General features: G+C 41.4%; 1 protein-coding gene across 1 annotated transcript in view; it reads left to right on the plus strand.

The window, feature by feature from the left end:
* STOM (stomatin) overlaps window positions 1-10,463 on the plus strand; it is a 32,293-nt gene extending 21,830 nt beyond the window's left edge. Inside the window, exons 5-7 of the mRNA XM_012664433.1 lie at window positions 2,085-2,288; window positions 3,265-3,399; window positions 9,423-10,463. Coding sequence (XP_012519887.1) covers window positions 2,085-2,288; window positions 3,265-3,399; window positions 9,423-9,617 — 534 coding nt within the window. The 3' untranslated portion in view covers window positions 9,618-10,463. The remainder of the gene's footprint in view (window positions 1-2,084; window positions 2,289-3,264; window positions 3,400-9,422) is intronic.
* The last annotated feature ends 3,183 nt before the right edge of the window (window positions 10,464-13,646 follow it).

Consider the following 13,646-nt stretch of genomic DNA (forward strand, 5'->3'; position numbering starts at 1 on the left):
TTTCCCACAACTCCATGCTAAGTGCATCATATGTAGCTCCATCGTGGCCCCTGAAGAACTGATGGCCATCCTGGTGCCCACATCTTAGGAGGCATAAGACTGAGAGCATTGCCGTATTTTCTGCATGTTTTACCATCTTTCAGGGAAGAGTGACTCTCAGGAGGTCCTCTCAGGGTAGCTGAGAATCCTGGCATTTTCCTCTATAAACATTGCAGACATCTGGCAGGGTTGCTGTTTAAGCTTCTGCCTTCCAGCTGCTCTCTCCTCTCCCGCAAGCCGCTAAATGCAGAGTGGATTGGAACTTGGCACGCAGTCCTTTTCCCAATCCCCTGTGAATTTACTGTGAAGGCAGATAAACACCCTGCCTACAATAAACAGTAGGCAGAGAAGCTGTAGCTTTAGAAAGCAGCTGTGGCAAAGTCACAGTGGCAAGCATCAGTTTAGGAATGACACATTTCCCCATCATATCATGGGAAATAATTTTCACGCAAGATGGTAATATACTGTACGTTTATTTACAAATCTCCCATTTCTCTTCCAAGCTAGAAATATTTTTGGATTACTATACAAAAGGAGGATTACTGCTTTGATGCCTTGCAGGGCTAAACAGCTATGTAACAACATTGTTGTTATCACCTTCTATCTACACGGCTCTTTACATTTTCCAAAGAGTTTCACTCACAAATGCCTTCTTATTTGATCTGCACATAAATTTGGTGGAATTGGGCACCCATCTCATAAGTGAGGAACCTCTGGGTCAAATGATTTAAAAGCCTGGCTAGAGGGCACCCAGGGATGTGCAGAGCTGGAACTACAGTTCAGGTCTCCTGACTCTCCCTCCTGTGTTCCTCATCAATCATTGTTCCTAGGACCACATTTCAGTTCAATTCATCTCTGACTTATTGACTGCCTGCTGTGTATCAAGCACTCTGAAAGTGCTAGAGATGGAAAAAACTGCCCTGAAGAAATTCATAGTCTAATAGAGAAGTAGAAATGTGAGTAAATAATGCCCCTGCGGTAAGGTGCAATGGATGTGTAAGGGAAGAGTGTTTAACTCTGCTAGGTGAGCCAGGGAAGTTTCTCGGAGAAAAAAATACTTGACTGATGACTAGAAACGTGCCAGTCTGATGTGAGGAATGAGAGGCGGGAACTCCTGGGCTCCAGTGATCCTCCCATCTCAGCTTCCTGAGTAGCTGGAACTACAGGTGTGCCACAGCACCTGGCTGGCTTCTTTCTTATTGTCTAAATTAACTTGTTACAGTTACATTAACAGAGTCAGTGTTTTACTCAATTCACACCATTATCCAAGATGAAAGAAAATAATAAAGACAGCTCTTATCATGTGTCAGGGAGTATTCTGAGCACTTAAATGTATTAACTCATTAATTCTAGCAACGATGTGAAGTAGGTACGATAATCTCTACAAATAAGGAAAGTGAGCCCCAGCGAGGTTAAGTAATTTGCATTACTGGCTTCCTGGAGCCTCTTACTCAGAGAACTTTTTAGTTCAAAACAAAATGATGTCATATCAAACATTTTTATGTAGCATGCTACAAATTTTATGCACCCTTTAAAAACACTCCTCATGTACTTTTTGTTCTGGTAATACTGTGCTACTTGTAGTTTATCAAACCTAGCCTCTCTCATACCTCTGTGCCTTTTCACATGCTATTTCTCTCTGCCTTGAATACTCTTCCACTCCACCCCCAACCTCAGAAAATTTTTATTCCTTTCTTCGAGATTCAGTTCTGACATCCTCCTGCCACCCACAGCTGAGCCTTACAGCCTCCCTTAATTCCCCAGCCTCCTTGAAAGCAGGAACCAAGACTTTTTCTACCTTTACCCCTGGTACCTAGTACAGTGGCTGCTATTGAATGGCGTCTCCATAGTTGTTGAATGAGTGAAATAATGGACTCAATGAATAAATGAATGTGTTCTATTAAATGCTTAAAGCTATAATTAACTTTTGAATGCCTTGCTAAAGAAAATCAGCTGTGTCATACGATGTTCTATAGAATAACATTCCTTACAGTTATGTTACAGAGTTGGTTGACAGATGTGATATTGCTTCCTTCACCTCGTAGATCCTCACCAAGGATTCAGTGACAGTTAGCGTAGATGGTGTGGTCTATTACCGCGTTCAGAATGCAACCCTGGCTGTGGCAAATATCACCAACGCTGACTCAGCAACCCGTCTGTTGGCACAAACTACCTTGAGGAACGTTTTGGGCACCAAGAACCTCTCTCAGATCCTCTCTGACAGAGAAGAAATTGCACACAACATGCAGGTGAGGAATGCATCCACACGATTATCCACGAAAAATTGAAAAATGTAGCAAAGAGTCAATGGTTGTTTGAGAATCTTTTATTAATTCAAGTTAGGGGATCCCTGGCCTTTTTTTCTTCATAGTAAAGTTTTCCAAATTTGATGTGGGGGGACATTTTTCACATTAGCAGCTCATGGGTTAGTAACACTCAGATGTGTGCTTTTTTTTTATTCCCTCCAGTGTTTATTTTTTTCCCCAGAATCAGTATTACCCTTTTTGTTTAGCAAATACTTCGGAGTTTGTTGTACATGACAGTGCATGTATTGTTAAAGCTTTTTTCTGTGTGTGAATCCCGTGAATTCCCTTATAACTGTTAGGCTTTCTAATCTTGCTTGAGTAATTGATGCTGAGTTAAGCCAGACTTGTTCAGAAAAGATAAAGTGCTATAAATCTGAATTCTTATTATTTGTTCATTGTGAGTAAAATGTATGAACTTATTTGATATCCATAACAACTTATGACATAGACAGCATGGTTTCATGCCTGCCATTCTAAAGGGAGGAAGTTGAAGCATAAAGAAGTAATATCGCTCACACAGGGTCACATTAGCTCAGGAGTTGGCAAACTGTCTCTCACAGGCCACTGTTTTTGTAAATAAAGTGTCATTGGAATACAGCCATACCCATTTATTTATGTATTATCCTTGGCTGCTTTTGACTACAACAGCGAGGCCAGATAGTAGAGACAGAGACTGCAAATAAACAACCACTACATGGCCCTTTTAAAGGTTTACCAACCCCTACATTAGCTTGTTAGTGACAAATCAGGATCAGCTGCCCAGTGACTCAGCCCCTGCTTCAGAATTCCTTCCACCGTAGGGTAACTGTCTGTCTACGACTCTCCCCCCAGCACCGTACCTGCTCCGAATCCCAATGAGTACAGCCACAGTAGGCGTCTAGGCTGGGCCATTTGTAGCTTACCTGTCTCTTCCCAACAGTGTACTCTGGACGACGCCACCGATGACTGGGGAATAAAGGTGGAGCGTGTGGAAATTAAGGACGTGAAACTACCTGTGCAGCTCCAGAGAGCTATGGCTGCAGAAGCAGAAGCATCCCGGGAGGCCAGAGCTAAGGTAACGTTGTGGTTTTGGGGGCTTGTTTTTCTTATTGAGTTTTCTAATTACAGAAAAAGTAAAACATGCTTGTTATAAAAAATTAAAATAATGCTGAAGTGATCAGTAAAGGTGAAAGCCCTCCCCATCACTTCGATTCATATTCCCCCAGAGGCCACCACTTAGTTTAGTGTGTTTTGATCTTATTTGACTAGGTTGTTGGATTATTGGCTTGTTTTACAAAAGTAGGGTTACACTGTACATGTTGTTCTTCACTGTACATTTTCCACTTAATATCTCATGAGCGTATCAGTACGGAGTTACCTCATTCTTTTGTAACTGCATGCCCCATGCTTTATTCTCCCAATTCGTTATTAAGGACAGATTAACGGGTAATGTCTTCATTCCATCCACACCATCTGTTCTTACTTTTGACTTCTCTTTCACTCTCACTTCTCTCAGGATCTTCTTCCTCCCTACTGTTTCCTCCTCCTCCCTTTTCCTCCTCTTTATTTCTCTTTTTTTGACATCTGCTTGTTTCCTCTTTGTTTTCATCATCATCCCTGCCTATGTCTTACCCCTGTATGGGTGGCATGGCCCCTCTGGGACATGCTAAGGAAATATTTGTGAAGCTAGCTAGAAAAGAGAATCTTGTAAGATGATATATTTAATACACAGATACGTGGATAGCTCACCAAACCCGAGGGTAGCAAGTAGAGTCAAACCTCACCAGAATTGGAGCCAGGACCCAGAAAGCAGTCAAGACTGAAGGGAGTTAGTCATTCCCTTTCCTGGGTCACATCTCACCGTAGATACCTTGTGGTAAAGAATCTGACTGCCAAAGTTACGTGTCTGCCCAGGTGAACACTAAAGGAGACAGACCAGCCCTAATTCCACATTGACAGAAGAGAGACTCTCTTTGATCCAGCTTTGGTCAAAGGGCAAAGTCAGATTCTGTTGTGGTCCGGTAGCCCCATGCCTGTGGTTGGGGGAGGAAGAGCAGCCATTTTCATAGGAGCAGTTGCTGTGGACTTGACAAATCTCCCAAGATACAGAGTAAACCAATTTATTAGTAGAAATTGGTAGCAGCTGGTGATAATTGACGAACCACAGAACCTTGTCTTCTTAGGATGCCCTTTGAGCCCCAAATTGGTCACTATCATTTTTTAACCCACATCAAATGGAAAAGTAGCTCATTTGACATGCTGCCTCCAGAATTTTCCATTAACCAGAATTTTTAGGTTTTCCTAATATGATAATTGATGCTTGTGATGATAACCTGGTGATACCGCAGAACCCTCGAGTGCCTTCTTTCAAAACCATCACATTTAGAAGATTAAATTATATTTATGATGTTATTAAATGTACCCTAATATCTGATTCTTTTGAAAATTAGAAATTCCTTTTACCTAGAATCTGTCATTAATCAAAAAGCCCCATTCCCAAGCCATAATGAATAATAGAATTTAGCAAATACATAGATGATATAAAATGTCAGCACCTGAAGACTCCTCAGAGCTTGTCTTCCAGAAGTGACAAATACCTAGCACAGATGCTGCCACTCCATCCTCCTATTCCCATGCCAGTAATTAACCACAGCACTGCTTTCCACTGAGCTTAGACTGGGCCTCAGAACCCTCTGTAGCGGTCCAGGTAACAACCCTCACCTGCTTAGAGTTAGCCCTAAGAATGAAAGTTGTTTGCCATTCCACTATTCAAATAAAAAATTGAAGCTCAGAAAAGTTAAGTGATTTCCTCAAGGTCGCCCAGTTGATCAGTAGCAGGGGAAATTAGAATTCCCCTCTGCTCCCCACTGCCTCCTCTAGGACTACCCAGGAAGAGCTGGGCCTCTTCCACAGCGTTCTCACCAGTTTGGAAAGAGAGTTCCTATCTTCCCTTTATAGCAAATAAGAGAAGATAAAGGAAGCCAGTTAGAATTCTGGATTGCCATGCTCCTGCTTGGATGAGGCCGTAGGGTTAGTCTGGAAGCAGTTTCATGAACCTGGACAGTGACTGTCTTGTCTGTAAGGTTAGGGTTTATCCAGAGAACCATAATGAGCTTAGCCATTCTGTAATATAAAACACAGTAACCCTGCAACAACCATAGGCTTATTTTGAAAGTTCTCGTGGAAAATAAGGGGTCACAGTTTCTTCAACAAATAAATTGCAGAGGAAAGGAGAGATAGGGCGAGGGAGCCTATAGATTAAGAGACTTCAGGGAGAAATTCCTTAAGTTAATTAGCCATCAAGGAAATGCAAATTCAAATTACAAGCAGATGCCACACTAGACATCCACCAGAATGGCTTGAAAATAAAAAAGAAAACCAAGTGTGGGTGAGAGAGGAACTAGAACCCTTCATATTCTGCTGGTGGGAGTGTAAATTGGTACACTTTGGAAAACAGTCTGGCAGTATCTACCAAAACTGAGCATTTGTATACCCTATGAGCCAGTTGCTCCACTCCTAAGTACATATCCAATAGAAATGCGCTCATATGTTTACCAAAAGGCATGTACTAGAATGTTCACAGCAGCACTTTGTAATAAATGTCCATCACTAGCCTAATGGATAAAGTGTGGTTTATTCACACGAGGGAATACTACATAGCAAGGAGAGTGAACACGTCTCACTGTGATGAAGCTTGTGATGAAGAATGTCTGACTGCCAAGGTTACGTGTCTGCCCAGGTGAGCACTAAAGGAGACGGACCAGCCCTAATTCCACACTGGTAGAAGAGAGATTCTCTTTAGTCCAGCTTTGGTCCTAATATGGATCTGACTGAGCCCTCTGAGTGAAAGAAGTCAGTCACAAAAGAGGACATATTATCCCACTTGCTTTACTGTATATTCAGCAAACCTCTTTTTAAAGTCTTTGGGCCAACTCTTAACAGCTTGAAATGTAATCTTTTGTGCTTGCATTTTTCCTTATTTCCTTTTCATAACTCAGAAAAATGCCCGGCATGTGCTTTCAGGCTCATATTTCTGGGCCTGGCAGTCTATTAATTGAGAGGGCGGAGTGCAAATACACAGATCACCTCTCTCTGTCCTTCCTCTGACCAGCCCGTCCGGTCTACAGAAGGGAACAGGAAGTACCAATCTCACATATATGAAAATGCCAGATTTCAAAATGATGATCTATAAATATAAAGTGTTGATTGACATGGGATTACTGCACATTTGACAAAGCCCCGCACACCCACAAATAGCTTGCGTTGCTCCCTAAGATGCTGTCAGCAGAATGTACTTGGCCTATACTTAGACAAAGCCAGTGGTGTTGTGTTCACATCTTTGGCAGCTTGCTCAGAGCAGCTTTTCTATGAACAAAATGTGTGCCCAGCCCAGTGGGTCCGGCTTCCCAGCCAAGAGATTGTGTTTTGATTGGTGGTGGGAAACGAGGTATCTTTGCAGTTGTTCCATGTCCAGACAAAAAAAGTGCTTAATTGGATATCTGAGATGACATGGAAAAAAATCAGAGCCTGCTGCTCTCGTGGCAGGGGATTATTGACGCACTCTCTACAGTGCTTGCCTTGGAATACAGTTCTGCGGCTCTCTGTGAGCATACCTGGCGCTTGTCCCTTCTCACAGGTCTAGGTAAGACATGATGGGTAGGCTTATAAATTAAGGTTTTTATCCTGTAGATTCTCTCTCTCAGTAAGTAGCGTAGCCTGTGTGCCCTGTCTCCGTTAATGGCATTAACCCATGCAGCCAAAACCTAGAAACCTGGGACTCAGCCTCTGTTGCCCTTTCCTCCTCATACCCAGTCTCAATTCTAGTGATTCTCCGTCCTGAAGAGCTCACTAATCCATTTTATTCTCCATCACGCTGAAGCAGGTCCACTAACAACTCTCAACCCCTTCTATCCCCAGACATCCGTCAGAGCGTTTTCTCAAACTAGCTCTGCTGGAGGTTACTTATCTCCTAGAGCCATTTGGCAGCTTCCCCATGCTGCAGAGCCAAGACCAGACACTGCAGAGCCAAGACCAGACACCCCGCCTTCACTGCCCTCGGACCCGCCTTCCCTACTTCCTCACACAGCCACTTACGGTTTTCTGGAATATGCCAGCTTTTTATACCTCAGTACCACTTCATGTGTCCTGCCTAAAATGTTCTTCTTTATCTTTGTCCAAATGGCAGACATTTCATCCTTAACCTCACCACCTTACTCTCTGTAAAAGTTGCTTTCTCTTTGCCAGCACTGCGCTGTGCCTTGCACATGTTCTGTCAGCATTCATCACACTGGAGGGAGAGAGTCTGTTTCCATGCCTGTCTTCCCTGCGTGACCAGGAGCTGAAGGAGGCTGGGGACTCCAGTCTCTATCCCTAGTTCCTACACAGGGCTCATTAACACCTAGAAGGCCCCCAAAGTTTGCTGCATAAGTGAATAAAATAATAAAATGTCATCGGGCGTAAGACCATTGCTTCCAATTCCGATATTCCCAGAGTATTGTGAACCATTAATATTTTGAGATACATGTGAGGATAACCTGGTGAAACTATACTTTTAATCTTGATGATTATGGTATCTTTACACCTTTTCTTCTCCTAGAATTATGAATGAAAGTAACTGCCTTGAATCTTTTGTGCATTAAGGCGTAGTTGGACCCAAAAATCAGATCTTGACTTGTCACTTACCATTTCCGTATAGTGACCTCCATCTATTCATGGAGCACTTTATATGCCTTCTCTATCTTCCTCACAATGGTCCTATGAAGTAACTGGTAGCCTGTGTTAAGATTGAGAAACTGAGGTTCAGGATGTTAAATAACCTCTCTGGGGATATTCGGCTAGTAAGTGTTAGGTTTGGGACTTGAGCTCTAGTCCATTTAACTACAGAGCCCCTGTTTTCTCCACCACTCCAGTGATCTTCAAACTTTTTTTTGCCTGTATAACTCCTTAAAGAATTTTTAAAATCGATATATCCCCTCACACATTTTTTTAAAAGTCTCTTCCATTTTTGGACCATCACACATTTTTATCAATAAATTGGCATGTAAAAATTTTCATACTGAATGTATATACTTACATTCCTGGCATGTTATAAATATTGACATTTTAAAATAAAACGGTTAACATCATTCTTTTAAATGTATCCAGTGAAATTTAAATAATAATGATTTAATTATCTATTTAAAAGTATATGATAAGCTTTTTTTAACCGTCAGAAATTTTTTATTGTTTCTTTTTTCTTCTTAAAGTTAAATTTCCATTCTAACTCCTGCACAGATTCTCTTCCTAGTATATTTTGTCATGAATTATTTTATTATTCTATTATAACACATTTAGGCTATAAGTTAGAAATAATTTTTTAATACCCTGTGAGTACAAACAAGGTTTTATAAAAATTTCAGAATTTCTCCTATGTAAACAATAAATTTTTACTAGAAATGCTTCTCTTAATGAGATGAATGAGGAATGAAATCATACATGTATGGATGGCTATTACTTGTTGCTAGAATGAGACAGGATTCAGTATCAATTTTATTCCTATTTTTCATTTTTATAGAGATGAGGACTAAGAAACCTTGTTTATATGTATAAATAGATGGAGATGGAAGTTTTGTTTATAGTAATGTTATGCAATCTTACCACTCCCTTTGAATTTATGTGCTAAAAAATCATATGGCAGTCTTTCGTCAAAAAATATTTTTAATTAGTTAACAACTTTCTTCAGTAAGCTCTTCTTTCCTTCCTTTGAAATCAAAGAATTGGAAATGTACCTGACTGGCAAAAGAATTTGTATCCGGTCCTTAAAGTCATTCACTTTCTCAATCCCACACAGTATTTTGAATTGTTTAGTACCCTGTGAAATGGGAGAAAGGCCATAGTAAAAGAGAATGTTTTGACCCCGGCATATTCTCAGGCAAATCACTTTTAGGAAAAAGAACACATGTAAATTGAGTATGTAGAAATTGATTTCCTTAAAACTATTCTGACGTACTCCCTGGAAAGTTTTGTGTATCACCTGAAGTATACATGCCCCAGTTTGAGATTGCAGCATGTCACCATATGGTTTTCTCCAGTTTGGCCTCTGCTTTCCCCTGTCCGTAGGTCATTGCAGCTGAAGGAGAAATGAATGCATCCAGGGCTCTGAAAGAAGCCTCCATGGTCATCACTGAATCTCCTGCAGCCCTTCAGCTCCGATACCTTCAGACACTGACCACCATCGCGGCTGAGAAAAACTCGACGATTGTCTTCCCTCTGCCCATAGATATGTTGCAAGGCATCATAGGGGCGAAACACTGAGCCATACGGGCCAGCACAGAGATGAGCTCTACCCTTCCAGGGATGAAGTGGGGGACCAAAGTAGCCTTTAATTCATAAGGAGGGGGTAGGGCAGGGAACCTCGCATATTCTCCCTCCCTTTCCCTTTCCATATGTCACGTGGTGTTCTTAGAATGTATAGTAACCATGGAAACAGATGAAGGCATCGTTAGCTTGTAAATACTGAAAGAGGGAGAGAGAGATTGGTGATTTATGTAAGTAATCTCTTACTCTTTAGAATAATTAAATGTTTGTATTTTTAGATTATTATGTAGTAGGTTAAATCCTACTTCATTTGACTTCCATTGAGTCATTCTGAACCCTCTAGGCAGCCAGGCCAGAGGCAAGAACGTAGACTCTAACTGCCGCCTGACACCCCTGGCTAGATAAATGCTTTGCAGAAAGTGATGACCTTATGCTACAACCAGCTTCTCTGGGTCACATGTGCCTTACCTCCAGGGAGTCTTAACTAAGGAAATTTGCCTAATATCCATTTACTTTTTAAACACAATGTTTCAGAATAATCCTCACTTGAGAGTAGGCCTTTTCTTGCCTCCTGTCAGAATTAGAAGAAATGGTCAAGATTGATGAAAAAGATTACCTTAGCCTTTTGAAGATTTTTCAATTCTATTATAGTGCTCCTTTTTAAAATAATATCTTCATCTTTTTTAACTTCTTTGAGCCTTCTTTATGAGCAAATGATTCCTCTGTGGTCTTTCAAACCAGCCAAATATTTGTCGCAAAGTGCTTTTTTCTCACTTTTGCCTATTTTCATATATCAGGTTTTAAATAGTTTTAATTTTTTAATAAAATTTTCTCAAAGTTCTATAAGCAGTTTATATACCCATTTGAATAGCTTAAGGACTAAAATACTTTTTAAAAAATATCTTCAGGAAATAATTATATTTTACTGTCTACATGCTATTAACTCTTGTACGTTGTGAAATATCTTGGTTACAAGCCGATTCGTTAAGTAGTGTAAGGAATTCACAATATATTGGCACATAATGGCTAATGAGCTTGGGCAGACACTGTCAGACTTAGGCTATCTGTGTAGATGTAGATCTTTGTTCTTTGCCTAGTCATTCTTGATCATATATATTGATACTGAAAAAGGAAGTGGTCAGCCCCCCTGGACCACAGTTTCTTGGTCTGTAATATTAGAAAACACCTTCCATTTTGCAAATGCCCATGAATCTGAGCAACCTGGCATTCTTCCTACTGGCCTGGAAAGCTGGCTGGTGACATTTGTAACACTTCCTCTTTGAGACTCTGAGTTTACCTAGAGAAATCTAAGAATAACAGTTTCCTTTCCCAGCACCACACTTCATATCTGTCCTCAGCTTAATCACTCTGTCAATCCCAGCATGTGGATGATGTCCCTTTCCCTACACCCCATTTCCAAGCTTATTTTGGAAAGCCTTGAACCACCATGTGTCCTGGTTCCTAGCTGAGTTTATTAGAAGTGTATGAAGCATTTCAACTTGGAACTCAAGTTGCATTTATATCTTGAATTTTAAAATGGCAGTTTCATCTGTTTTGTGAGGTGGCTCACCCTGGACCACTGAGGACCAGGAAACCCCTGTCCCGGATGAAAATCTCTTCTCAGATTTAAAGTAACAATGCTTTTGGTTCTTTGAGTTTCCCTATCTCCAATACCAAATGACCTTCACTTTCTGCCCTGTGGTTGAAATCAAATCTCTTGGGAGGTAGGAAGCACAGAAGGAGCTCTAGGACGAGAGGGTTGGTGCAAGAGTTTTATCAGGTGGCCTCCCTTTCCAGCAGTGTACATAATAAAGTGTGTATACTTTAGCTAATTTTCTTTGGGTGAGAGTCTGTTTCTATTTGTATTTGGTGTATGTGGGTTTCAGTTTTCAGAAATGGGACAGCAGATCCTCCCGTTCTGAGCTGGCTGCCTTGGCTTCTTCATGTGCTCTTTGTGGCCCAGAGGAAGGGGAGGGACCAATCTGCCATCTCCCACGTCCAGGCTCAGGAGCAGAGCCGGGATTCAAACCCAGATCTGTCTAATGCCAAAGACTTCTAAGGTGTATCAGTTTGTCTTCATGTGACACTGCCTCCTTCCACCGCCCCATACACACACCACCACCACCAGTCATCTTATAGGTAGATCACAGCTTTTCTTTTTTTTTCCCTTTCTTTTTTTTTTTGACACAGAGTCTCACTCTGTCGCCTGGGCTAGAGTGCCATGGCGTCAGCCTAGCTCACAGCAACCTCAAACTCCTGGGCTCAAGCGATCCTCCTGCCTCAGCCTCCTGAGTAGCTGGGACTACAGGCATGCGCCACCATGCCCGGCTAATTTTTTATATATATTTTTTTTAGTTGTCCAGCTAATTTCTATTTTTTTAGTAGAGACAGGGTCTTGCTCTTGCTCAGGCTGGTCTTGAACTCCTGAGCTCCCTCCCAGAGTGCTCGGATTACTAGATCACAGCTTTTCAAGACTGTCAAAGTTTATTTGCCCTTACATTCATAACCAAGCAGGCCCTAAACTTAAACTTTAGTTTTGGTCTATCTAATCTAGCCAAAGTTCAGTACAAGTGAGGAGAATCGATTGGGTGTTTTTAACCACAACATGTTGCAATACACTGGCCCGAGCGGGAGGAAACCACAGTTCCACGGACTTTGAGCCTTTCAAACTGTATCATCTCTTGAGATCTGCACAATAGCAGGTCACTTGGCTGGTGATAGTGAACCCAGTGCCCTTTGTACTCATCAGTGGTTTTCAAACTTCCTTTAGCAGCAAACCCCTTTTATCAAAGGAAACCGTACGCTGGTAAAGGATTTAAAGTGTCTTTAACCTAGGTAAATTATGTTCACATTTCTGACACTGACTTAATGTAAAGTAAATCAATGAGAACCATGAGGCTATTTCAAAAATCAAAAATAATATTAATTGAATTATGAAAGAGTTACAATCTTAAATCAGGCTCTATGTTCAATTAATTTCTTCATTTTGCTTCTAAGTAGCTGTACTTTTGATTACCACTTTAAAGATGGAATTTGAATCAAATATCTATAAAATCACAGAAGTACCTTTTAGAATTCTACAGATCCCGGTTTGAAAATCACTGCCCTTGAGTGCTTTTCCTGCTGTAAATCCAACTTATAATGTGATCTCAGATAAGTCATATCTCCTCTCACCTCATTTTCCTCACCTGTAAAATAAGGAGCTTGTAGTCTCAGGCTTTTCGAGAATGTGTTGGAAGCTGCAGCGCTTTGTCTGAAAATTTCACAATGGGGTGTCGATACACAAATTTGCATACTTTAGGAGGTACATGGACCCCACTACCAGGCCTATCCAAAGACTTAAGAACCACTGAACTAGGCCGGGCGAGGTGGCTCACGCCTGTAATCCTAGCACTCTGGGAGGCCGAGGCAGGCGGATTGTTTGAGCTCAGGAGTTCGAGACCAGCCTGAGCAAGAGCGAGACCCCCGTCTTTACTAAAAAAAAAAAAGTAGAAAGAAATTATCTGGACAACTAAAAATATGTAGAAAAAATTAGCCAGGCATGGTGGCGCATGCCAGCTACTCGGGAGGCTGAGGCAGCAGGATCACTTGAGCCCAGGAGTTTGAGGTTGCTGTGACCTAGGCTAACACCACGGCACTCACTCTAGCCAGGGCAACAGAGTGAGACTTTGTCTCAAAAAAAAAAAAGAACCACTGAACTAGATCATCTCTAAGACCCTTTCTAACTTCAAAACCATAGTTACCGGAAGAGCTTTTAGTTTGTAGGAACTAAGGCAAAGGGAACCACAATTGTGTGCCAAGCCCTGTGCAAGGCACTTTACACATCTGCGTTTGTTTCCATTTATAATCTCATTTGGCTGCACCATCCAGCCATGGGGAAATCCCTGCAATCTTTGGGGTTATCAGGGACAGTCTCTTACTGTGATAATGATAACATCAGGTCCACAGCAAATCCAGGCTCACATCAGGCTAGGATTGACCTAAAGGAGTCCTACTTGCTAACAGGATGCAGCCCTTTTCAATCTA

The sequence above is a fragment of the Propithecus coquereli genome, unplaced genomic scaffold (assembly GCF_000956105.1).
Source record: "Propithecus coquereli isolate 6110/MARCELLA unplaced genomic scaffold, Pcoq_1.0 Scaffold89, whole genome shotgun sequence".
Classification (NCBI taxonomy): domain Eukaryota; kingdom Metazoa; phylum Chordata; class Mammalia; order Primates; family Indriidae; genus Propithecus; species Propithecus coquereli.